This window comes from Mobula birostris, chromosome X (assembly GCF_030028105.1).
Source record: "Mobula birostris isolate sMobBir1 chromosome X, sMobBir1.hap1, whole genome shotgun sequence".
Classification (NCBI taxonomy): domain Eukaryota; kingdom Metazoa; phylum Chordata; class Chondrichthyes; order Myliobatiformes; family Myliobatidae; genus Mobula; species Mobula birostris.
The window spans coordinates 63,510,387-63,538,117 of NC_092402.1; the positions used below are offsets into that span (position 1 = coordinate 63,510,387).

General features: G+C 43.2%; 1 protein-coding gene across 2 annotated transcripts in view; it reads right to left on the minus strand.

Annotated features, from left to right (window-relative positions):
- The window catches only part of asic1b (acid-sensing (proton-gated) ion channel 1b), a 928,708-nt gene that overhangs the window by 281,937 nt on the left and 619,040 nt on the right, over positions 1 to 27,731 (minus strand). The window contains exon 1 of one of the 2 annotated variants that reach the window (XM_072248708.1): positions 25,947 to 26,543. The exons of the other annotated variant lie outside the window; for it this stretch is intronic. Within the exon in view, the coding sequence (XP_072104809.1) occupies positions 25,947 to 26,543 (597 nt within the window). Of the gene's footprint in view, positions 1 to 25,946; positions 26,544 to 27,731 lie in introns of those variants that run through there. 2 annotated transcript variants of the gene reach the window in all.

A 27,731-nucleotide genomic window follows, 5' to 3' on the forward strand; every position in this document is an offset into this window, starting at 1 on the left:
ACTCTCTGGAAACTCACCCAAGCGATTTATATTGCAAATAATGCTTGCACAAATGAAACAATTTATATATCAGCTATGCATTCATCATTCCCTGTGTTATGTTCCAAAAGTACCTCTACCCTATTGAGAGCATGGTGGGGATCTTTAGCTCACTGCAGAAAGGCTGGTGGAACTCAATATGTTTAAAGAGTATCTGGGTGAACATGATGTACAATAACCTGTAGAGCTATGGAGTAAGAGGGAAGTGAGATTTCAGTAAGTATCACTTTATTGGCTAGAATGGACACAACAAGCCAAATGGCTTCTTTAACTAGGATGACTTTTCTATGGTGCACCGCATTATTATACCAAGTATAAAAACAGAAGACATTGCAACATTCCTTAAATAACGTCATTCTAGTTAGAGATTCCAAATCCACATGGGTCTTTCTTGAAACTTTGGCAAGATCACAGGTCTCATTTTTATTAAATTATGCATTGAAGTGATCAGCCAAGCAAGGAGGAAAGTGCATCAGTTCCAAGTGAAATTTAATTGGCTTTGAGAGTGAAACATTCTGAGAATGGTGCTCCTCACTGTGTCTAGTGTGACTGAACATGAGCACAACTGTTTTAAAGCACATTTTGAATATAAAAAGATGCGTGCAAATTTCTGATAGAGCAGCAGAGACCCAAGTTCAATGCTGACCTCCAGTGCTACTGTGTACTATTTACACATTGCCCGTGACCATGGAAGTTTCTTCCTGGTGCTCTGATTTTTTTCCATATCCCAAAGACATGTGGGTTGGTGGGTTAATTGGCCACTGTAAATTGACCTGTATGTAGAGTTGAATCTGGGGGGCAGTTGATGGGCATGTGGAGACAACAGAAAGAGATTAGTGTAAATGGGTGCTTTAGTATCCAGGGCATCCTCAAGGAACGATGCGTCAAAAAGGCAGTGTCCATCGTTAAGGACCCCCATCACCCAGATCATGCCTTGCTCTCATTGCTACCATCGGGGAGGAGGTACAGGTGCCTGAAGGCCCATGCTCTATGATTCAGGAACAGCTTCTTCCCCTCTGCCATCCAATTTCTAAATGGACATTGAACCCATGAACACTATCTCTATTATTTTTGCAATGCTTATTTAACTATTTAATATGTTCTTACTGTAATTCACATTTTTCTGTGTATTGCTTTGTACTGCCAACAAATTTCACAAAATATGCCAGTGATATTAAACCTGATTCTAATTCATGGTCAGTACAGACTCAATAGGCCAAAGGAGCTGTTTCTGTACTGTACTGATTCAATAGCCTGAATTAGTTCCAGGTTATGATCCAGGCAATTTACTAATTCAACTCAAGTACTCTGCCATTACATGCCAGCATCACTCTTCTTGCTTGAGTCAGGAAATGTTGACAGTGTCTACAGATATTGCTGGTCGCGTATTATGCAGAGATATTAATGCCTAGAAATTGCAGTTCATCCACTTTTAATGTGCTGCATACAGTGCCAAAATCCACTCTGATTTCTTGAAATAAGTTAATAAAATTGGCCCAAATACGTGAAAGGCACCACCACGGACCTGTCACAGCTTCCGCGGTCACTCTCCCATGCCAAGCACAGTAATGAATGAGTCAAAGAACTTTCCCATGGCAGCCACGGAACCAGCAAACTACAGTACTTGTTACATCCTTTGTTGAAAAAGTTGCCATGGAGAAAAGGGAAAAGTTTATATTAAATGTATATTAAAAATTAAATGCACATTTTGGATACAAAAGGTGAATGCAAATGGTTCAATTTCTCGTAGCATATTTTACCTCAGTTGCTATGATTGAAGAATGAGTTTTTAAAAAATATATTTTCATATATTGAGATATGGGTGTCACTGACAAGGCCCGCATTTATAATTCATCTCCAGTTGCCCAAGAAAGCGGTGGTGGGCCACGTTGAACTTCTGGTGAAGGTGTTCCCATAGTGCTACTGGGCAGTTAGAAACAGTAAGGTCAGTTGACACCATTCAATTAAGGGAGCTGATTTTAAGCTTTTACATTGCATTGTTAGCATGAAGCTCAGATCAGCTCTACACACAACTCAATGAGGATAAACCGCAGGTCCATTAGAAAGCAGAAATTGTGTATATAGAAGGTGAGAAGATATGACTGGGTTCTGCTGCTGGAGTCCAGTGAAGAGGGGGCAGTATCAGTTTATGCAAGCCTGCAGATGAACCACACTCACCTCAAACCAAGGACAACACAAGGCTGTCCCTGATATCGTGGCTTTACAAAGATCAATAATACAGCATTAATACAATTCACCGCCACACCTACCACCCCAACAGCAGTCTCCCAACCACCCTCCACCTGGTCCCATTTACACAATACCATAGAATCTGCCCAAGTTCACATCTGGTTGACTTTAACCAAGACAAACAATGTGCATAGAAAGATATGCCAATACATGACCTTAGAAATAATAGGAGTTCCCCTCAGAATAAACAAAAGACTTGCATTTCTTCCTGCCGCCTTAACAGTGATAGAGTTGTCCTTACCTACCACCTCATGAGTCTCCACATTCAACACATCATTCTCTGCAACTTACATCATCTCCAAAGGGATCCTACCACCAAACACATCTTTACCTCCCCCACTCTCCACAAGGAATGCCCCCTCCATGATCCTTTGTCTATTAGTCCCTCTCCACACAAATCTCCCTCCCAGCACTTGCCCTTGCAAGCAGCTAGAGTGCTACACCTGCCCTTTCATCTCCTCCCTCAACTCCATTCAGGGCCCCAAACAGTCCTCCAAGTGAGGCAACACTTCACCTGTGAATCTGCTGGGGTCGTCTATTGCATCCAATGCTCCTGCTGCATGGTGAGGCCAGCCATAAATCGGGGGACTGCTTTGTCAAACACCTCTACTTCATTTGCCAAGAGCAGAACCTCCCAGTAGCCCAACATTTTAATTCCGATTCCCATTCCAACAAGTCAGTCCATGGCCTCCTCCTGTGCCGCGATGAAGCCACATTCAGGGTGGAGAAGCAACACCTTATACAGTATTCCCGTTTGAGTGTGCTCCCAGTTGATGGCAAAAAATATCAATTTCTCCTTCCAATTAAAAAAAATTCCCTCCCCCTGCCCTCTTTTGCTGTCTCTCACTCTGACCTCTTACCCCTTCTCCCCCTGGTGCCCCTCACCCTCCCCTTTCTCCTAGTCCGCTCTCATACCCTATCTGATTTTTCCTCTCCAGCCCTTTACCTTTCCTACCCATCTGGCTTCACCTATCACCTTCTAGATGGTCCTCCTTCCCCTCCTCCTATCTTTGCATTCTGGCATCTTCCTCTTTCTTTTCCAGTCTTGAAGAAAGTTCTCGGCCCTAAAGATCGACCGTTTATTCATTTCCATGGATGCTGCCTGACTTGCTGAGTTCCTCCAGAATTTTGTGTGCTGCTTTGCATTGCTACTGCTCTTTTCACATTCTTTCCAGGGCACCTCAAAGCACTTCACAGCCGAGTAAGTACTCTTGAAGTGTGGTTTAAAACTCTGGCAGCCAGATTGCCCACATCAAGCTCCCTCAAGACAGCAATAAAATAACAACCAGGTTATCTGCTTTTGATTTGAATGATAACATTGGTCAGGACATCATCTGTTCTTCAAAATAATGCTATAGGATCATTTATGTTTGCCAAGAGTGTCCGCAAGGTCTCAACTGAGCATCTCAACAAATGAGTGTACCTCCAACACTGCAGTACTTCCTCAGTATGTGATGAGGTGGCAGCCTGTATTTGTTCTCAAGTCTCTGCAGTGGGACATGAACTCAAAATCAAGGATATGGAAGCAATTTTATGAGATTTCTTAATAGTGCAGCAAGCACCTCATCACATTGTGCATTTGGTGTTCCAATAAAGTTCAATCACATTCCATCAGAAAAGGTGTGGTGCTGTTGGAGAACATTTCTAAGCCAACACCTACTTAGGTTCCAAGTTCCATGTCAGCGATTTCAACTTGAGGCTCATAACATGCTGCCCATTTTTTAAAAATGGCCTTACCAATGACGGTGCCAATTCACCATTGGTCAGGAAATACCACATTCCTCACATCCACAAGCTATGCATATTACAGGTGATGGCTAGATGCCCCAGAAGGGACATTACTGCTTGCCTTATCAAGTTAGTGCTTTTTACAGCAAGCCAAGGAAATCTGCCAAGCTCATTCACACAAATGACAGCATTGTGCATCTGCCCACTGCTGTGTCCAGTTCTATCACTGCGGAGGAACAGACAGGTTTTCAGAGCTATCTTGCTTTGCAACTTTGTTGACACCAAGCTCTATGGAAGTAGCACTCCAGAGATAGTAGGATTTGCTCACCATCTGTAAGGATGTTACTTTCATCTTTCTAACCTGTATTTAACACACTCTGAAAGCAAAAATGATTTTGAACAAGGGAACATGCCTACATAGACTAGGAAAGGAGTTTTGAAGAAATTATTTCAGCAGGCATCATTGTATAATTACAAAGTACAGCACACTGGCTGTGAAATATTCATTACTGTATTTTAGGAAAAAAGAATGGGTAAGCATGCTTCAAGGAATTAAAATCTTCTGGGTCTGTTTTTAAAATCACAATGTTAGGGTCAAGGTTACCATCTTCCAGGAGTGAGAAGAATTCAAAAGTACATCGAGTGCTTCCAACTATAAAACCCTGAAGGTTGCAAAAGGAAGGAGAGGTTGAGGGAGAGAAAAAGCAAGCAGAGCAAAAGGCACGTGTGATCAATCAATACAGTGCAGATGAAGTATTTAACGTGATATTAGTAAGTGCAGTTCAAGACATCACAATGGGATCTTAAAAATATCTGAAATGTTCATGAGGTGGTGGCACTGAGGAAGATACAGCCTTGCTCAACTCTGAAGCTATTGTAAAATGGCTGCCTGCCAAGTAAGCAAGACTGCACTTCTTGTTTAAAAAAAAAGTTAAAAATATTGATTTCTTTCTTAGCAGGTTGAAATATTCACACACATGCTGGCAACGCCAAAAGCTATTCTTTAACTCGCTTAAAAAGCTCTTGTTTTTTTTCCACTAGATGGTCAAGCAATGGAAACCATCAAAACAAGGCTACACATTATGATTTTTTTTTAGTGCCTTAATAATCTTGCAGAGTAATTTTATGCAGTCATAAATACTTAAGATTGCCCAAAATACTTCAGGTTTTATGAAATTTCTAAGAATATAGTGTTATCTTCAATTGCTTTACACAACAGGCAATCTGAAAACATGGACAATCACCCCCACATCAACTTTACTTTATTGTCGCCAAACAATTGATACTAGAGCGTACAATCATCACAGTGATAACTGATTCTGCGCTTTGCGCTCCCTGGAGTACAAATCAATAGTAAATATTAAAAATTGAAATTATAAGTCATAAATAGAAAATAGAAAAGGGTAAGTAAGGTAGTGCAAAAAAACTGAGAGGCAGGTCCAGATATTTGGAGGGTACGGCCCAGATCCGGATCAGGATTCGTTCAGCAGTCTTATCACAGTTGGAAAGAAGCTGTTCCCAAATCTGGCCGTACGAGTCTTCAAGCTCCTGAGCCTTCTCCCGGAAGGAAGAGGGATGAAAAGCGTGTTGGCTGGGTGGGTCATGTCCTTGATTATCCTGGCAGCACTGCTCCGACAGCGTGCGGTGTAAAGTGAGTCCAAGGACGGAAGATTGGTTTGTGTGATGTGCTGTACCATGTTCCCGATCTTCTGCAGCTTCTTCCGGTCTTGGACAGGACAACTTCCATACCAAGTTGTGATGCACCCTAGAAGAATGCTTTCTACGGTGCATCTATAAAAATTAGTGAGGGTTTTAGGGGACAGGCCAAATTTCTTTAGCTTTCTCAGGAAGTAAAGGCGCAGGTGCGCCTTCTTGGCAGTGGACTCTGCTTGGTTGGACCAAGTCAGGTCATTTGTGATATTGACCCCGAGGAATTTAATGCTTTTGACCTGTTCCACTTACGCACCACCAATGTAAATGGGGTCATGCAGTCCGATACGCCTTCTGAAGTTTACAACCAATTCCTTCGTCTTGTTGACGTTGAGGGATAGGTTATTGTCTTCGCACCATGCCACCAGGTTCTTAATTTCCTCTCTGTACTCAAACTCATCATTACCCGAGTTACGGCCTACAATTGTTGTGTCATCAGCAAACTTATATATTGAGTCTGATGGAAACTTGGCTACACAATCATGGGTGTACAGTGAGTACAGCAGGGGGCTGAGTACACAGCCTTGTGGGGCACCGGTGCCTATTTTGAACTGTTAAAGAAAGAACCCAAGAGATTCCTGGAACAAATCTCATGCAACCCAGTAGGTAACAGGGTATTTTAAATCTTGTTGTACAAATTCAGTCAGGAACCTTTCAAGTAAAGGATGATTACAATGTGATAGAATTTTATTTTACAGTTGAGCAACTTAAGTTGAAGACTTAAATAAAGCCTTGGGTACGATGAACAGACTGACAAAGGTAGATTGCGAAATAAATAAATAAATCAGTTGAATAAGAATGCATATCTTATCCAGAAATAAAGATACACATCAGAAATGGAAGGAGACTGGAGTAGTTTTCAATTAATGGACCTTTGTATTATCGCCAAGGGTGGTCAATCGGAGGATTCGGAGAATTTTAGAAACCAATTGAACCAAACAAAATCTTAGAAACCAAACAAAATATCGATAGCAAAGACAAAAACTGGCGAGAAATTCAAAATGAGATTTTTTTTAACATGTGGTACATCAGTACAGAATAAAAAGGAACAGAGGAGTGGAGTAAATATGGCATGTTTAGATTGAGAGGCAGGACAAATCCCAATGCAGAATAAGGAAGTGGCTGAGATGTTATGTAAATATTTTGTAACCGTCTTCACAGAGATGCAAACTTGCCAGAAATAATGGAGAAACAAGCTCAAAGGAGAATGAAATTAAATATTAGTAAAGCAAATTCCTCCAGATGCGGAGGTTCAGCTCTGGGCTAACAACCCTGAATAGGAAAACAAAATTGTTACAGAAACAGCAATGAAGAATCCTTTTACATATGAGTGTGATGGTATTCCTGAGTCTCCACCCCAGGACTTGCATGACTAAGTAGTGAAAACGGTGAGGAAGCTACTCACATGATGAAGGAAGCCCTGAACACCACCATTACTGCCCTAAATACCAACAGCATAACGGCCGTAAAAATATTGGTAAACAAATTGGTACTGGAGAGATTAATGGGACTCAAAATAAACCCACTTGACCTAATGGCTTGAACATTGTCAATTCCGAAAAGAGATGGCTTCAGAAATAGTGAATGCATTAGTGATAATGTTTTAAAACTTCCTGGGTCATGAACAGAGAGCAAGTGAACGAGAAGGTCGGAAACACAAAATACTCTGCAGATGCTGGGGTCAAAGCAACACTGACAAACACGCTGGAGGAACTCAGCAGGTCAGGCAGCATCCGTGGAAACGATCAGTCCACGTTTCGGGCTGGAACCCTTCGTCAGGGCTGAAGAGGGAAGGGGCAGATGCCCTATAAAGAAGGTGGGGGGAGGGTGGGAAGGAGAAGGCTGGTAGGTTCCAGGTGAAAAACCAGTAAGGGGAAAGATAAAGGGGTGGTGGAGGGGATAGGCAGGAAAGGTGAAGAAGGAATAGGGGAAAACACAATGGGTAGTAGAAGGAGGCGGAACCATGAGGGAGGTAGTAGGCAGCTGGGGGAGGGGGCAGAGTGAAACTGGGATAGGGGAAGGGAGGGGGAGGGAATTACCAGAAGTTGGAGAATTCAATGTTCATACCAAGGGGCTGGAGACTACCCAGACAGTATATGAGGTGTTGCTCCTCCAACCTGAGTTTAGCCTCATCATGGCAGTAGAGGAGACCTCTCTTGCCACTATTCAGGGCCCCAAACAGTCCTTCCAGGTGAGGCAACACTTCACTTGTGAGTCTGTTGGGGTCATCGATTGCATCCGGTGCTCCTGGTGCAGCCTCCTCTACATTGGCATGACCCGACGCAGATTGGGGGACCGCTTCGTCGAGCACCTCCACTCCGTCCGCCACAACAGACAGGATCTCCCAGTAGCCACCCAGTTCAACTCTGCTTCCCACTACCATTCGGATATGTCCATACATGAGGGTGTAGGGACAGGTGTAGCACTTACGCTTACACCCTCATGTATGGACATATCCGAATGGGAATGTGAAGCAGAGTTGAAGTGGGTGGCAACCGGAAGGCCCTGTCTGTTGTGGCAGACGGAGCAGAGGTGCTCGATGAAGCAGTCCCCCAATCTGCGTCGGGTTTCACCGATGTAGAGGAGGCCGCACCGGATGCGATAGATGACCCCAACAGACTCACAAGTGAAGTGTTGCCTCACCTGGAAGGACTGTTTGGGGCCCTGAATGGTGGCAAGAGAGGAGGTGTAGGGACAGGTGTAGCGCTTACACTTACAGGGATAAGTGCCGGTGGGAAATCCGTGGGGAGGGACGTGTGGACCAGGGAGTCACAGAGGGACCAATCCCTGCGGAAAGCGGAGAGGGGTGGAGAGAGAAAGATGTGCTTAGTGGTGGGGTCCTGTTGAAGGTGGCGGAAGTTGCGGAGGATAATGTGCTGGATCCGGAGGCTGGTGAGGTGGTAGGTGAGGACAAGGGGAACTCTGTTCCTGTTGTGGTGGCGGGAGGGTGGGGTGAGGGCCAAAGTGCGGGAAATGGAGGAGATGCGGGTGAGGGCATCACCGATGACAGCAGAAGGGAAACCACGATCCTTAAAGAAAGAGGACATTTGAGATGTCTTGGAATGGAAAGCCTCATCCTGGGAGCAGATGCGGCAGACATAGAAGAACTGGGAATAGGGAATGGCATTTTTGCATGTAGCAGGGTGGGAAGAGGTATAGTCGAGGTAGTTATGAGAGTCAGCGGGCTTGTAGAAGATGTCAGTGGACAGTCTGTCTCCAGAGATGGAGACCGAGAGATCGAGAAAGGGGAGAGAAGTGTCCGAGATGGACCAAGTGAATTTGAGGGCTGGGTGGAAGTTAGAAGCAAAGTCGATGAAATTGACGAGCTCAGCATGGGTGCAGGAAGCAGCACCAATGTAGTCGTCAATGTAGTGAAGGAAAAGTTGGGGAGCATCACCAGAATAGGTTTGGAGCACAGACTGTTCCACATAACCAACAAAGAGGCAGGCATAGCTGGGGCCCATGCGAGTGCCCATAGCTACACCCTTAGACTGAAGAAAGTGTGAAGAGCCAAAAGAGAAATTATTAAGTGTGAGTACCACTTCCACCAACCAGAGGAGGGTGGTGGTGGTGGGGAACTGGTGAGGTCTATTGTCCAGAAAGTAGCGGAAGGTCGCAATTTCCGTTACTTAAGAGATATAGGAAACAAAAGACCAGTTAGCCATGAGTTGTCACGAAAGTGCTTAAATCTAATATCAAAGAAATCAAAACAGGGCGCGTGGAAAAGTCATAATGCAGACTCAGTACGGATTTATGAAAGGTAAATAGTGCTTGACTTAATAGTGCAGGATTCTAATAGTGTTTTATTTCAGGATCTAACAAGCACTGCGGTTTGGCCTTTGAGCTTCTAAACTGCAACTGCTTCAGCTTTCACAAAATGATGCAAAAAGTTTTTAAACTATAAAAAGCAAATACAATATAATGACAAGGTCAGAATAGATTGTTTCAAAATGGGAGTTAAACAATTCCTACTGCCTGCCTTGGTCCAATTATCCCTTACCACAAACTGAAAGCAATACACATTCCTTAATCTGAATGCGGAATGCCACAAGGCATCAGCAAGACTTAAAAAATTTGAAGCAAGTGCTTCGAATTGTTGCAGAGCATCATTGAGGATGAAACAAATAAAAGATTCTGCAGCCTTCTTTTTTTGGGGGGGGGGGAGGAGGGCAAATAATAAAAGCAGTACACTTTATGTGAAATTGCACAGTGCAATGCTAATCTCGAGAGGCGCTTCTTACCTTCTCATCTGACCTGCACACCTGCTCACAGCAGCTATTAATCTTTACATGGCGGTTACCAAAGTAAATAACTGCTGGTTGTTACCATCAATCAGTGACTCCATTCTGCTTTCCACCACAGGATCCAATTAGTGACTAAACAATACTCCTGTATTGATGCAGCCAGTTTCAAAATATACCAGAGCGGACATAGTGGTCGATATCAGCCCTTAATTCATTAATCGACTGTATACTGAAGGCACGAGAGTCAAGGTTGTAGTGTCCAATTTGGCACTGCAAATCCTGCCTCTGCAAATTCACTCGCTCTGTTTCCTCTCAAAATAACAGTTTGCATTTTAAGGAAACCTTTCACACTGTAGAATGTTTAAAGTTAATTCACAGGAGCAAAAACTGTAGCCAATCCTTAACCTTCTAAATTCTGGACAACATAATCGTAATTTGTATTGTCACTCCTGCTCAAGATTTGAACCCTTGTTATCCATGTATTATTCTAGTGAATCCACTCATATTCTTCACCCAGATATACCATTTCTAAAATGTCCAAAGTTACCCATAATGCTTCAGGTGTGATCCAAAATAAGCTCTATAGAGCTGTAGCACAGTTTCAGCTTCATTGTACCTACTTCTCAAGATACAAGGGGCAGCATGAAATTACCTTTACATTTTCTGCGCTGTTGGTGACATTTTAATGACCTATGTGCATGGATTCCAAAGTGGACAACCTCATCTTTGTCAGTGGTGAATTCCATTTGCCAACTGTGCTCTGCAAGACCTTGAAGGCAACTAAACATAGTACATCCAACCACCAGAGGACAGTGAACCTGATATCAACGCATTCACCTAATGCCTGAGAAACTCTCAAGGTCAGCCATTTCATTGATGCCGAGTAAGGTCAACTTAGCCATGGCAGGAGTTGAAACTCTAACGTTGAGTTAATCAGAGACCTGCCTTAGATGTGAATCCTAGTGACCCCTTGCTGGTACGTTTGTATACTTGGATGATGAATGATGGCAGTTTTGTGGTATGCTGAGTGTTCAAGAATGGCTGCCACTATGCAGTGTCCAGACACATGGGTGGATGAGAATTTAGCTTACCATTGGACCTGTAGATGGGGCAGGATGAGCACAGCAAGAGAAAAAGCAGAAATAATGTCCTTTTGTTCATAATTGGTTAAATTATGAATATTTTAAGATTGGGATCCTTCATCTGACGAATGGTCTTGGACCAAACCATGAACTGTTTCTCTTTCCACAGATGCTGCCTAACCTGCTGGGTGTTTCCAGCACTGTTTTTATTTCATTCTTCTAGCATCTGTAGTTCTTTGATTTTCATTTAGAGTTACATATCTGGCAAACCACCATTTGCCAACATGAGCAAAATGCAGACAAAATTGGAAAAGTGCTATTTTTATCCAGTGCCTAATCACCAGTTCAAATGCTAATTAAGTTCAAGAAAAGCACCTAAAACTGCATCTGGGTGATAATTGTTTCAGCAGTTGCATAACCACATAACAGAACATCAGCTTCTTAGGGGAAATGGTGCAGAATTGGAAAAATGAGATGGGCTGTTACACATAGATGCAAGGTAAAATTACAATCTAGCTCATTAGCCGAGCAAGTTTGAAACAAGCAAGCTTTACTTTGTTTCCAACGCTTCAGAAACTGAATCCCAACGGCAAAATTAGTCTATTTCTTCACAAGTTTCATGAATGTGAACATTGCTCATCTTTTTCTTAATTTCTTTTGGCCGAGGCGCTGCATGCTCACCCCACTAATCCACTGGCTCAATAGCATACTGTAGCTTTAATTCTGTTAATGGCTTAGATTGAATAATGTTAATGGAATATTGAGAAGCAAATCTTACACAAGGGAAGAGCAAATCTTCACCACTCTACACCACCATCCCTCTGCCTAATCATCCTGAGCTTTAGCACATCTGGTCCTAACTCAGATAACAGAACAAGTCAAATCAATGAATTAGAAACCGCCACTAGGAAGAGGACAAGGTGACAGTGACAGTTCATGCTTGCTCAATGATTTGCCCTGACATCCATCTTGGAAATATGTGACACCATCAACAGAGTTTGTCATCAAGCAAATACTGTGGTTCAAAGTCTGTGACTCCTTGGAAATAATCAAACATGAGACTGAGAGAAAAGATCTCAGATTGAAGTCAGCAAGTCCAGAGGTAGAGGCTGTAAGCCCAGATCAGGGACTGGAGGTTGAAGGCCCGGTGTCTGCAAGTCTAGGGCCAAGCCTGTCTTGGGGGTGGGAGGGCATGTCTGTGTGAGGGGTGGGAAAGGGGGTTGTTTTGCTCTGCTCAACATTGCAGGCGTGCTATGTTGGTGCTGGAATGTGTGGTGACACTTTTAGGATGCCCCAGCACATGTTTGGCTGCGTTGATTCGTAGAGCAAATGGCACATTTCACTGTATGTTTCGATGTACACGTGATAAATCTGAATCCGCAATATACCCTCATATTTGCTTTGTCAATAAAAGCAAAATTTAATCGAGCTTTATGAATTTTTTGGTTTATATACTAAGCTACGATATGAAGTCCTATTCAAAGAACCATGAACTACCTTCATGATAAATGGACCAATGTGGCCACCACTAGCAATGCATCAAAACTTTCAGCCCACTCCAGAACATGAAGTATAATTAGAACTGTCAGTTAAACATCTGAGGAGGAACAAAAATGTTTGACCCGACAGGCGGGGTCTACTTACTTGTCAGACAGAGGAAACAGCAGCATTTCGTCAAGCAAGCCATGGGCAGGGCCATCAGGACGGGCTAAAAAATACTTTCACGTTCAGGTCTGTGAGAGTAGTGCATACTGCTCAAAGGCTACAGGAGCTCAAGTGAAATCTGGAAGTGGCATCAAATTGTGTATTGTATGCTCTTTGGTGCACCATGTGTGTCTGTCTGGGTACCTTTGTATGTAGGTGTGCCATGTGCACCGAGGATCTGGAACCCATTGTCAAACATATGGCAAGTTCCAGATTTAGTTTCCTCAATTAAATTCTGTTGCCCGGTGTGCATGAATGTTGCACACAACATAAGTTCTAGGTCTTGATGTTTCAGGACCACACTGCCTTCTCAGCACCATTCATTTTATAAACTTTATTTAATCACTTCACATTCCTGAAAGTCTAGTTTAGAAATACAAGATCAAAGTCTGAAATAGCTCAGTACCTACAACCTCCACAAATTATAACCAAATTGCTTTCCTTTAAACAAATTACTTTTAGACTTAATTATGCAACGAGATTAAGTGTCTTTCTCATCAGCGTCAAAGTATTCGTTAATAAAATTCTTCATATTAATGTTCAATATTTATTAATGTTAGGACTGATTGCACTGGAAACACACCCTGTTCTCCTAACCTATAGTGTTTTTGTGAGTCTGCTAATCTTCCAGTCATTATGTCTCCCAATCTCTTCCCAAACCTATCATTCCCCCCTTGTTGCCTCTTACTAAAGCCCTCCTGGCTCCCACACTGCTGGCAAACCCTTTAGTCACCTTCCCAAGTTTCTCTCCATTGATTTCCTCAATGCCATTTTGCATGTTATTGCTGCAAATATAAAGTATTTCAAAAAACAGCAAGTGCATCATATCCTGGAAAATGTTAAATGCTAGCATCCAAGGTACACTGACTCCTTACCCTGAGGTCTTGATTTTAAAATCCAACTGCACTTAACAGATCAGAAGATGGGAAGCTGGAAATCCTTGAGAGAGTAGCAGAATCATCCCTCTCTCCACAATAGAGTAAATGCAATGGGCCCTAATTGAAGATAATTCATGCTATATTAATTCAGAAAGCTGAAGTTGATCCATTCCTTGGAACTACATGAGACACTTAGAACAAAAAATCATCTAAATCAAATAAACTCTCAAACCTCAGAGTTGAGTCAAATATCAAATGTCTCCTTGCATTCCATCCACCCAATCTCAGATTTTCTGGAGCAACAATCTGCTGCAGAAAGATTGTATGTCGAGCAGCATTTATGGGTGGTGGAAGGAATTGTTGAATTTTTGGGTCAAGTCCTTACATCAGGACTATACTCTTGCATCTCAGATTTTCTGGACATCTTTCCACTTCCCCATTCTCTCACAAGCATCCAATTTTCACTTAAACTCATCAGATTGAGAATGGATTGAAGCCATAAATATGGTTACGCATGATGAAATGCTGTAGGTCACTGTGATTCCGTGGTGAATTGCAGCCTGTGTAATCTATCTCAACTCAGTTGGCTAATATTGGATTCAGCACGTTGCGGCTGACTTGGACTCATAATTGAGGCTGATGCTCCACTGCAGTGCTGAGAGAGAAAATAATAGGAAGTCTGAAAAGAATGAAGGACCAGTTTACCCCTTGCAAACATTTCTCTTTCGAGCATAATAATATAGGGTCATTTCCTAGCTTCCATTTTGCTAACGCTCCAGAGCTGCCCTGTGATTGCTGGGAATTAAAGACAATTCACTTCAACACCAATAGACACAGAAACATGACATCTTAATATTGTCAGAGTCATACAGTATGAAAACAGAACTTTCAGCCCAACTGGTCCATCCATGCCAATCAAGATGCCCATCCAAGCTAGTCCCATTTGCCAGAATTTGGCCCATATCCCTCTAAACCTTTTCTATCTTGTTTGTTATGCGTCATGTCATGTGACATGGGCGATCATGGTCTTTCGATGACCATGATTGTTCTTGGCAAATTTTTCTACAGAAGTGGTTTGCCATTGCCTTCTAGTAACACACATCAAAGTTGCTGGTGAACACAGCAGGCCAGGCAGCATCTCTAGAAAGAGGTACAGTCGACATTTCAGGCCAAGTCCCTTCATCAGGACTAGACGAAGGGTCTCGGCCTGAAACGTCGACTGTACCTCTTCCTAGAGATGCTGCCTGGCCTGCTGCGTTCACCAGCAACTTTGATATGTGTTGCTTGAATTTCCAACGGCTGCAGAATTCCTGTTGTTTGCCATTGCCTTCTTCTGGGCCGTGCCTTTACAAGATGGGTGACCCCAGCCACTATCAATACTCTTCTGAGATCGTCTGCCTGGCATCAGTGGCCGCATAATTAGGAACTGTGCTATGCACCAGCTGCTCATACGCCATCCACCACCTGCACCCATAGCTTCGCGTGACCCTGATGGGTGGGTGGGGGGGGCGGGGTAAGCAGGTGCTACACCTTGCCTAAGGGTGACCTGCAGACTAGTAGAGGGAAGGAGCACCTTACACCTCCTTTGGTAGAGACACATCTACACCCAGTGTCCTTTAAAAGATGCTATTGTACCCACCTCAACCACTTCCTCTGCCAGCTCATTTGACACGTGTATCATATTAAAAATAGATGTGCAAGTTCTTGTTCATTCTTTCTTTCCCCTCTCACCTTAAACCTGCTGTATGCTCTCTAGTTCCTGATACCAGCTCTGGGAATGCATCCATCGATGCTCCTCATGACTTTATACACTTAATCATTAACACTAACAAAATATCAGAACTAGGATCAAAGGTCATTTGACAGACAACCATATCAACAATGAAGTAGCTTTCCAATTGGGTACAGGAAAATGCACCACCAGACAGACATTGAGCAAGGAACATGGAGCAGGGCTGTTGATGGCACTTCCAGGAATGTTTCCCAATAGAGATGAAATGTTTATTCACAGACTCCTGCTGACATAATGCACAAGTCAGGGTCTAACAAGTGACAAGAGCCGAATCACACTCCTGTTCCTCTATCAGACAAGATTCAGATTAACCGGCTACTATTCATACCCTTAGTATGTGCAAATGGCAAAAAAAAAATTAATTGGGAGTTGAGAAAATAAGATGCAGAAGTGCACGAAAGATGAGATGACTCTGCTGGTGGACAGCATAGACCAATTGCGCTGAATAGCCTCCTTCTGTATCACAATAAGTTTTCTTCCTTACTAAAGTGACATCAATAGTGCTGGCTTCCACTTTCACTGGATTATTATCTAGTTAGTTGTAAAGTGTTAAAATTCAGTTGATATTTTAATCAGGAAATTCTGGGAATGATTTTCATCTCAGTTATTACCCCGTTTATGTCAGAGGACAGGGAGGTAGCTGGACAGAACTGATGTGGAGAACAGATATGCTAAACCAAGCTATTCTCATTTTGTTGAAATTTATAGGTGACGTGAGATTTAGTGAAGATCACCAAGATAATTTTTGCCTCTGCTCACGTAGTTATCAGCAGATTCTGGTGAGCCTACGAACTGTGGATGATACAAGCCAGAGGGCAACCGTTTCAAGCAGTATTCCAAGGACTCCCAAATTTCTTTCAACCAAAGATTTTCATTGTGTCATTTAGCTGCATGTACACTTCACAGCACTTGTAAAATTTTACAGAAGCAATGTTTGAACTCTTCTATTGCGGTGACTCTTCTGGGAATGTCATTTATAAAGAGGACGTCGGAAGTGCACCTGAGGAGACCAGTGGGAAGGATGCAAACTTAGATCAATCCTCAGATTCAATCAGACACAGCTCTCCAATGAAAAATGGCTAAGGAGCCCATGGTTCCTTGAGAACACAAAGCCCACACCAATAGCCGCAGCTAACAGCCTGGCCAACCACCAAGTTCAAAAATGCCTTTACCTCTGAGTAAATTAATGAGTTACAGGGGATATCAGCAATGTTATCAATACTTCACAACAGTGTTCACTATCCAAGTTTCTAGAATGCTTTGCATCGTGGCCACCCCCCATTCCCACTCAATGCCTCTGACTACTCTGAGGTTGCACTCATCTGACATAAACATGGCAATGACAGCGTCAGACCAGGCAGTCCCCTCAATGAGTAGACTTCGACTATGCCCTTCCTACTCCCTAAACAAATAATGCAACTTACTGCAGGCTGACCAAACTCATTCTACACAAAATTCAAGTAATTCAAAACCCTGCCACCCATGTCCTATTTGCCAACCACCCATCTTGCTGAACTACACTGAACCCCTCAAACTAAGATTTTCCAAAGCATATTCCCATTTTCGAATGTCTCTGTGACCTCCCTTCTTTTCACACCCCCTCCCAATTTAGGTCTTCTGCACATCAACTTTATTCCTGATTTTTAATCAACCATTGTAATGGTGCTTTCCACTGCCTGGGACCCAAGCTCTACCTATTATACCTTCTTTTAACAAACTCCTGAAATCCTACTGCTTTGGGCTTGATATCAAATTTTGTTCTATGTTGCTGTTATGAAATGGAGGCTCTTGTTACTAAAGTTATCAGGCTGAATACATCTGGTACTTTCCTGCAACAGGTCAGAAAAGGCATTCTGAACATTGTACGGGAAAGCAATAAGAAAGTTTCAGCTCCAACACCATGATGAGTGTAAAATATAGATGAAAGGAAGATATCCAAAGGCTCAGGTGTGCTTGGCCTCTAGCCTGGCCATTGCTCTGCCAGTTGAATGGATGGCTGCCCCCTTCATTATCATGAGTGCACAGAGCCAGACCACTTACCTACAAGGTACTATATTCCCCTACAAGAAGAACAGGTACAGACATGTGACTGCTAAAAAGAGAAATGGGCCAGTTTAGCACAAGAGTCCATGCTGAGCCAAAGGACTCAAGGTCAGGATAGAATGTGAGGGTTTCTCTTGGCATTGAAAATGCAGTTACAAGCAGAAGAACCTGCAGCAAGGGACCTGCTGGTTCTCATCCTATTTCAACAGAGTGGAAAGGGAAAAGTTGCTGCTGCTGGGCTCTGCAGAGTAGAACTTATTTGGAGTTTCTTACCTTGAACCTCCAATGAATTCTCCCTGCACTGCAGCCTGGTCCTAGGTGGTGGGATTTACTTGCATTGCCACTTGTCCACACTATGATAGAGTACCCATTATCTATAGGAGAAGAATTAGAGCCACTTGTTCCTCACTTGCTCTAAGAACATCTCCAAGATTATACCAGAGCCAGTGCATGACCACATGCTGCCACAATAACTGAGCTACAATAAACAAAAGGACACAATGTCCCCTATACCATTCTCTTTCACGTGCCCATTCTCCTACTACCCACTACATGAGAAGTAACTTATATTAGATATTGCCTCATCTGAAATTGCCTCCATGGTGCCCTGTTGCAGCATTTCTACTGGTGCCAGTCAAACACCAGACAACGGAAAATGGCACAAAGCCTTTGCAGTCATCCAGAAGAAAAAAAGCAACCAGCCTCAAAGTAATCATTTGGCGGGGAGATTAGAGGGCCATGACATGCCAATTCTTTCATCCTTTTTGTCCAGAAGAACATGCAAAGAAACACCAAGGAATGACAACTTCTCTTGAAATAGCCAGGAAATACACTCAGTGGCCACTTCATTGGGTGCCTCCTAAAGTGGCCACTGAATGTATGCTCATGGTCTTCTGCTGCTGTAGCCCATCCACTTCAAGGTTCAATGTGTTGTGCATTCAGAGATGCTCCTCTGCACACCACCATTGTAACATGGTTATTTGAGTTACCATAGTCTTCCTGTCAGCTTGAAACAGTTTGGCTAGTCTGCTCTGATCCCTTTCATTAATGAGGTGCTTCCACCCACAGAAATGCTCACTGGATGTTTTTTGTACCAACTCTGTAAATTCTAGAGACTTGTGTGTGAAAAATCCCAGGAGATCAGCAGTTTCTGAGATACTCAAACTACCCTGTATGGCAACAACAATCATTCCACAGTCAAAGTCACTTAGATCACATTTCTTCCCCATTCTGAGGTTTGATCTGAATAACAACTGAACCTCCTGACTATGTCGGCATGATTTTATGCATTAAGTTATTGCCACATGATTGGCCAATTAGATATTTGTACTAACTTACAAGTGTACTTAATAAAGTGGCAAACGAGTTTACTTCCTTTAGAATGGAATCGGTACCTAACCAGATCATCACTAACCAGATCTGCCACAAGCACTCATGGGTGACAACAACCCAATATTACTTGTCAGCAATATATTCTGCAGGCTGGCAGCATGTTTTCAGTTGAGACAGGCCCACTGCTTTTTATAGCAACCAAGTGTAGCGGAGCTCACAGCTGTTCAAGCAACAAGGGAAAACTTCATTAAACAAGTAACACTGGTAGCTAATGGGTGGGGAGGGGTAAAAAAAACAACAGGCAGGATGGAGAAACGTACATGAGAAACAGGAAATTTAAAGGAGGAAGTCATATCAAAGATTTATGCTTCATCCTTGGAAGAATGTGAGCATCCTCTGAAGGAGAGATCACACAGTCAAAGTATGGTACAACACAAAGGCCATTCAGCCCATGTAAGTACTTTCAAAGAGATATCCAATACAGATTGTCACTAGAATTTAGAAGAAAAAAAATGATTGCATTGAGACAAAAAATTCTGATGGGGATCAACAAGATGGATGCTGAGGAGACGAGATTTTAGGTGCTGGAATCTGGAGCAACACACAAAAGCAGAAGGAACTCAATGGGTCAGACACCATCTGTGGTGAGGGGTGGGGAAGGGTTTGAAGGAATTGCTGACCTTTTGATTTGAGGCACTTCACCTGGAAGGATGAATGATCTCAACCCAAAACATCAACCGTCCACTTCCCACCACAGATGCTGCCTGAACTGCTGAGTTCCTCAAGCTTTTTGTAATGGATGCCAAGAAGCTCTTTCCTCTGGCTAGATAATCCAGACAAGGGAGCTGTCTCAGGATATGGGGGGGGGGGGAGGTGGGGGGTGTCAGGCATTTAAAATTGAGCTGAGAAATTACTTCTCTCAAAGGGTCCTGAATCTTTGGGATTCTCTGTCCCTTAGGGTTAAAGATGCACGATCACTGAAATATTTTGTGGACAATAAAAGGGATCAAAGATGATGAGGATTAGGCAGGACAGTGATATTGAAAGGCTGATCCTGTGCCTCAAGGGACTGTATGCCTTCCCTGCTTCTAATTCCTAAGTGTAACCATTCTAAGTGCTCTATCCTCTGCTGAAGCTATTTGTACTAAATATTTTTCTTATTAGACAGTGATTTTGTAGTAAAGTGGTTTGATTTGAACTGAATGCCCAATCATGTGCTTATACTTTGTATCGTAAAAGCATCTATTCTTATAGATTGAGAAAAAGTAACACTCATATTTCTCAAGTGCCAGGCAACAAGACCAACAATCTTCCTTTCTATGGCTATGGTAAGAGTCCCATCGTAAACATCCTGGAGGTCACCATTAGCCAGAAACTTGATTGAACCAGCCATATACAGTAAATACAAAGGAGTGTGATGGAATACTCTTCAATGGCCTGCATGGGAGAAACTGCAACAGCATTCAGAAAGCTGGACAACTTGACTAGAGCCCTATCCACCATCATGAACTCTCATCCCCTCCAGCACTCGGGCAGAACGGCTGCAGCGTACACCTAGTTTCCTTAAGACGAAATGACATAGGAGCCCAATTAAGCCATTTGGCCCAGAGACTGCTCTGCCATTTGATCAAAACTGATTTATTTTCCCTCAAACCCATTCTCCTGCTCGTAACCTTGAATGCTGCTACTAATCAAGAACCTCCGCTTTAGATCTACCCAGCATCTTCCACAGCCATCTGTAGCAATGAACTCCACCATCATGCTCTGGCTAAAGAGATTCCTCCTCACCTCCCTCCTAAAGGGATGTCCATGTATTCTGAGGTTGTACCCTCTGGTCCTAGACTCCCCCACTATCAGCATCCTGGGGGTGGGGTGGGGGGGGGGGGGAGAGAAGAAATGGTGGTCATTGTGGCTGGAAGTAGTACCATGTTAAAAAAAAACACCAAAGTTACTCTGACAACATCTGCCAGCCTGTGACCTGTACCAACTAGAAGGGCAGGAGCAGCAAAACCCTAGCTTGGAAATGTGTTGTTACTTTTTGACCGTCTTAAGGTCTAAATTCTGGAACACTCTACCTAATGGCACTGCCAGTTATTCCTTAAAATAAATTCAGTACTTCAAGGAAGCAACTCAGCACCACCCCAAGGGCAAGCAGGAACTGACAATAAATTCCAGATTCCCCAGAGATATGGGCATCCTATTATCAATTAAAACAGCTGCAGGATTTCAAAGGTGCCATTATAGGAGGTGGCAAAATGTTTGTTACGTGAGACTGGAGCTTAGCAGGTAATATACTGTCAGCAAATTCCTTAGTGGTTACCAATGTGACCACAAGTGGTCAGCACAGTGAAAGCATCACAACTTATGATTCGCACGAGTACTTTTTATACAAAAATGTGATGATTGAGTTGTTCTTCCAGTTAGACTTAGCAAGTTGCAACTAATAGAACCCAGCTCACAGGTTCCAGCCTCCTTACGGATGTCAGAGAACACCACAAGCCTGAAGAGATCAGCTCCCTGCACGGCTCCACTGTTGGTGATTCCCATCACTTGAGACCTTATTCTATTTTTAGACAATCATAAGACATTGGGTTGTGCTTATATATGGGTAGTTTACACACCCAGCATGTCCCTGGGCTCCACAGAAACAGTTCAGGTGTCCCCAGAGCAGATGTTCAGTCACAAGATTAAATCCCCTTCCTTGTGGCTGATCACAAAGATAAGAGCCAGGAATAACTCATGACAAATTCTCACCCCACCAAATTCTCGATACCCCATTAAAAGGAACATTTGCACCCATGATATTTCCAAGCAGAAGGTATGACATTTTGAGGTAGTACTGAGTAATGCCTCAAATTTCTCAGCTCAGCTGTAGTATCTCAGCCAGTCAAGTCTATTGTCATTTAACTATATACAGGTATAGAGACAAACGAGACAATGTTTCTCCAAACCAGGGTGTAAAGCACAGTAGTACTTTTCCAAGTTATTGTACGTAAGGATGAAATCTACAGATAAATTACACATAAACGTGCATAAATTAAATATTGTAAGGTACAGAACACATTAACTGGTGACACTTTGAATGGGATATGTCAGGGAGTTCAGAAGCCTAATAGCCTGAGGGAAGAAGCTGTTTCCCATCCTGACTGTTCCTGTTTTTAAATGCATCTGAGTCTCTTGCCTGATGGTAGAAAATCAAAGAGGATGCTTGATGGATGGGTGGGATACTTGATAATACGCAGCGCTCCTGATAGATGCCCCCGATGGATGGTAGGGAGAGCCCTATGATCCTCTCGACCATTCTCACGGTCCTTTGTAGGGACTTCGGGTCGAATACTGCTATTGAAACTGACCATACATCCAGGTAGTCACAAAAATAAAGATGATTGGCTATCGGCATAACAAATTCTCAGAGGAGCAAAGCAAATAGAGAGATCATTGTAACAGTTAAAAGTTAAAGAATGGGGACAAATGGCGTGCTAACAAAAAATTTCCATAGCATTGTTCGTGTCCTTTTCAGAATATCCCAAAATAATTTTCAAGTTTATTCACCGTTAATTAGGAAATATAGTCCGATTGCACAGGGCAAGCTCTCACAACTGCAAGGTAATAACAACTACAATATTGGTTGCGAGCGAGTCATAACCAGAGATACAGGGAAACTCCCCTGCTTGCGTTCAAAAATTAAACCATGGGATCTTTTACCATTAACTCTGAAGAGTTTGTAGTTTGCCTGGTCTGAAAAGGCAGCCACAGTCCCTCAGCACTGCACTAGAGAATCAGCCTGGATTATGAGCTCAAATCTTCAAAGTATTGATCTCATGACCTTTTCACTCAGAGCAAGCTACTGACTAAAAGAAATACGTTTGCACATCTATTGCTTCCCATACCATCAGATCAGTCACCTAGGATAAGTCACAAATAAGCAGAAGTTCCAAAGTTTGAAATAAGATCAAAGAACCTAAAAACTTGAGCTTCAACATTTGGCATCCTTTCTGGTGCTATGATACGACTGGAAACAGATGAGTTATCTACCATCTCCTTTCATCGAGCTTGTTCCTCTAAGAAAATTTGTCCACTCCAGCCTTGCAATGCTGGCGGCTTTCACAGAGGGAAACTCCTAGCTTCACCGTGTTGCTACTATTATTTAGGTAATAAAATACACATCTTGGGGGAAGTGGGGAATATACCATGAGGTGGTGCTTGATCCTCACCTCCAATGAGTGCCAATGTCACAAACGACAAGCAATCAGGCAAATGAGCAGTAGTCATCTGGCCCTGGCTATCAGCTGAGCTAAAGAAATTGAAAGAGTTTAATTGGGACAAAGCAAGCGGGCACTCTAGAGGGATCTTCCCACCCAATGATCAAAAACTCTGCCTCACATAATCAATGCTGACACTCCAGTGCCACACTGCTGGAGCTGACATTTATTGAAGGAGATCTTAACCCAAGGCTCCCTCAGCTCTCTCAAGTCATATAACATGGCACTATTTCAAAGAACTTTAGAAGATGCAGATGCTGGAAATCTGAAACAAAAATAGCATATGTTAGAAACCCTCAGCAGGTTAGGCAGCATTTATGAAAAAAAAGGAACAGTCAACATTTTAGGTCTGTGAGACATTCACTCTCCCAGTTCTGACGAAGGCTCACAGACCAGAAATGTTAACCGTTTCTCTCTCCACCAGAACTGCTGAGTGTTTCTAGTATTTGCTGTTTTCAAGTGTTAGAGATGTCCCTAAACTATCCTCAGGCCAATTATTTTCCACCCTCAAAGTATTAAAACAGGCCACTTTAGAGCAGGGGTCCCCAACCTGGGGTCCATGGATCCCATCCTTAATGGTATTGGTCCATGGCATAAGAAAGGTTGGGACCCCCTGCTTCAGAGCCATAAAGCAATACAGCACGGAAACAGGTCCTTCAGCCTAACTCATCCATGCTGACCAAGATGCTTGTCCAGTCCTGTTTGTCTGTGTTTGGCCCATATGCAACTAAGCTTTTCTATCTACGTATCTATCCAAGTGTCTTTTAAATGTTATTGTACTTGACTCAAATACTCTCACTATCGCAATGTGGGATCTTGCAGTTCACAAATATGCTGTTGTGGGAATCAGAGGAAAACCCACTTAGCTGCAGTACAGAGGCACCTGCCATCCACCTAACTCAAGACTTTGTTTTTGAAAATAAGTTGAAACTACATCCCAAGAGAAGGGAATCTCAGTTTGCCAAATTTTGTGGGGGGGGGGAGAATGGGAGGTAATAAATTTAAGAGGGTCAATTTTTTTTAAAAAAGTTCTTCATGATATAGAAGTGGTAGAAACCCTTCACCACATTTCACAACAAAAATTTATCATGTCCCCGTTGACCCTCACCAATTTTTACAGATGCACCATAGAAAGCATTCTATCCAGATATATCACAGCTTGGTATGGCAATTGCTACAGCCAAGACCACAAGGGATTGCAGAGTTGTGAACACAGTCTAATCCATCACACAAACCAACCTCCCCTCCACTGCTATCTACACTTCCAACTGCCTTGGGAAAGTGGCCATTGTAATCAAAGACCACTCCACCTCCCCAGGCAGGTGATACAAAAGCTTGAAAACATATATCACCAGGCTAAAAGACAACTCCCCACTGAACAATGGACAATTCTTCTCATACTATGAACTTTTGATCTCCCCATCTACTGCATTGTTGCCCTTGCAATTTATTTGTCTACCTGCACCACACTCTGTGACTGGAACACTATATTCTGCACTTTGTTTTCACTTTTACCATCTTGATGTACTTGTGTACAGTGTGATCTGTCTGGATGGCACAGAAACAAAAGCTTCGCACTATATGTACAGATGACAACAATAAACTAATTACCAAACGTTTAGGAAGCTCTGCAAGTTACACTCAGGCCTCAAGAACAGAGGCAACAAGTTAGACAGGAGTGCAAGAGGCTGCAGAGTGTAGTGAAATCAGCCAAGTCCATCTCTTCCCACCATTGACAGTATTTACAGCAGGCACTGCATCGATCAAGAATCCCTGCCATCTTCTCGCAGCTACCATCAGGCAGGGGGTACAGGAACCTGAAGTCCCACACCAACAGGTTCGGGAACAGCTACTTTCCCACAATCATCAGGTTCTTGAACCGACCTGCACCTCAGCAATGGAACACTACGGGCAACCTCTTGTACTTCCACGGACTTGTCTCAGACCACGATCGTTTTTGCACTAACACCAAGTCAAGTTTATTGTCATGTGCACAAATACGGTGAGATAAAGGTAAAATGGAAAAGTTTGCTTGAAGCAACATCACACACAAAAGTACAGACAACAGAGGGCAGAAATACCAGACAGTGGAAAAAGTCTATGGTGCAAAAGCAAAGACAACTGAAATTCATGGTGGTGCAAGAGGTGATTGCCTAATGTGTTGCTTGTGCAGCATCCCCCCCCCTCCACCTTCTCATATAATTTATGTACAAAATATGTTCTGTTTGTTGTCTATGTATCAGGGATGCTGTTGAAAATAGCTAGGCTGGTTGCATCTTGGTCTGATATGGCAATTCAAATGTGTGCAAGAAGCTGCAGTGTAGTAGACGGAGCCCAATACATCACTGGCACATTCCTCCCCACCATCAGTAGTATCTTCATGAGGTGTTGCTTCAAGAAAGCAATATGTATCATAACACACGGCCAACACCCAGGCTATGCCATCTTCTCACAGCTACCGTCAGGCAGGAAGTACAGAAGGCTGAAGTCCCACACCACCAGGTTCAAGAACAGCTGCTTTCCTACAAACATTTGTTTCTTGAACAGACCCACACAGCTTTAATCACCGTCTTAGTATAGCAACACAATGATACTTTGAGTACTTTGCACTAAAAGGAATTTGCCTTCCTTCTAATTGTGTTTTCTTCTATAATTCATGTTTTCTTGTGAATGTCGTGTTGATGCTATGTGCCTGTAATGATGTTGCAAGTTTTTTTTATTGTACGTATGCATACATGTACTTGTGCACATAACAATAAACTGAACTTTCATTGCACCTATACATCTCTGGACATGTGCACATGACAACAGACTAAAAGTGACAGCTCTAGAAGTCCCAGCCACGTCGGGAAATATCTCCCTCAGGTAAAACTCGACCTTACCACAGTAAAGTTTTCCGGGCCGCATTCTTGCGCGCGGTATTTGCATTCTTTTAGCATATCCTCCAGCTGGTGGCTGGTCCTGTTGAACAGTTCGTACATGCTGAGGAGAGAGTTGTCGTTATCGCCGGACTGGGCGAGTTGGAAGCCGACATCCATGCCTTTACTGTAGCCTATGAGCGGGCCGATGCGCTCGAGGTCGGCATAAGAGAGCTTGGAGCGCCTGAATCGGTTAAAGTTGCATAGGGTCACGGCCGGGAAGTACATGAAGTGACTGTCGATCTCGTCGAGAACCGTGACGTGATGGTACTCCAGGTAATACATGACGCGGTCCATCACTTGGTAGAGGAAAATAGCCAGGGAGGAGAGGAAGGCGCAGCCCCAGAGCACCTGGCGCACCCCGCAGCCTCCCTCCACGAAGATGTGGTTCATCCCGTGCAGGGTGGTGCTGCCCGCGAAGCTGACGGCGTTCGGTGGCTGCTCCCCCTCCTCATCATCTTCTTCTTCCTCCTCGGAAAACTGCTCGAAACTCTGCTCTCTTTTCTTCTCCTCGTCCTCATCAGCCGCAAAGGAAATAGTACAAAATATCTGGACCGGCATTCTGAATGAAGGCACAGTTAAGGAGCTGCCGATTTTTTTTTTGTTTTCAAACTAACAAAATTACAAAAAAAAATGTTTTATTTTCCCCCTGCGGCTTTGACGCGTGAAAATTCTGTAAGATTTACAAGAATGTATCGCAATGAGTTAAATGCAAAAATCATTTCATACTGGAGGAACTTAAAGGCATTTGGATATTATTTCAAAGCCGCTCTTGTTGCACAATAGGTCCCGGTCAGCTCCACTGACGAAGTACTGTGCTGTCTGTTAACGCTGCCTCGGAGAGTACTGGAGTCAAGATGATGAGCTGCCCAATCTACTTAATAATTCATAAGGAGCCCGTCCCAACCGACTGTGGGGAGGAGTTTTGTCAGTGGACTTGGCTCTGCTGGCTTCATCCAGCGTTCAGTTTGCAGCCCGGTTTGCACAGAACTGAATGTCTGACGTACTCTCTTCCTAAACAGAGCTCTTTTACCTTTCTTGTATTGCGAGAGCAAATCAAATAAGCCCAGAAGTATTGGGGCGGGATGTGATGCTGGTCGCGGTGTAAAATGCACGAGTCTCTTGTTCCTTTTCCTTTCTTCTGAAAATAGCCTCGACCAAGAGTTCAATCTTCTTAATGAGTCAACATTTGAAAGGTGATGCATCAACCTCTCACAGCAATTGAGATTTATGACCAGTAATTGCTATCTGTTGACCAATTTGATGGACTCACGCAGGAGGGAGGGAATTGAGATGGGAGAGGAAGCGGTGGTGAGCTGAGTAATGAGCACCCAAGTGCCAAGATTTAGGATACGAAGGAAACTTTATTGAAAGCAGCATTTGCAGGGATTGCTGGCAACAATTGAAGCCTACGTTTGATTTATACCCTGCTGTCAGCATCGATTACACACTAGCATTCGCCAGGGGAGCCCAGTTTGCACAGGATTATAATCCAAAATCTGCTTGCAAACATGAGCACAGGCTTGGTTTGAGAGTTCGAGACGTGTTTTTAAGTGCACAGGAAAGCTCGTTAAATCCACTAGTAGCTAATATGGGAGCGTTTATTCTTCCGATTCATCACACACCATCATTTCCAAACCTTTCAATGCACAATGCTCCAGGTGTCCTGTTTCCAATCAAAAATGAGAGGGCAATAAAACAGATGCTCTGTAGATGCATCTCCATTCTACAGGGAATGCTATGTTCATT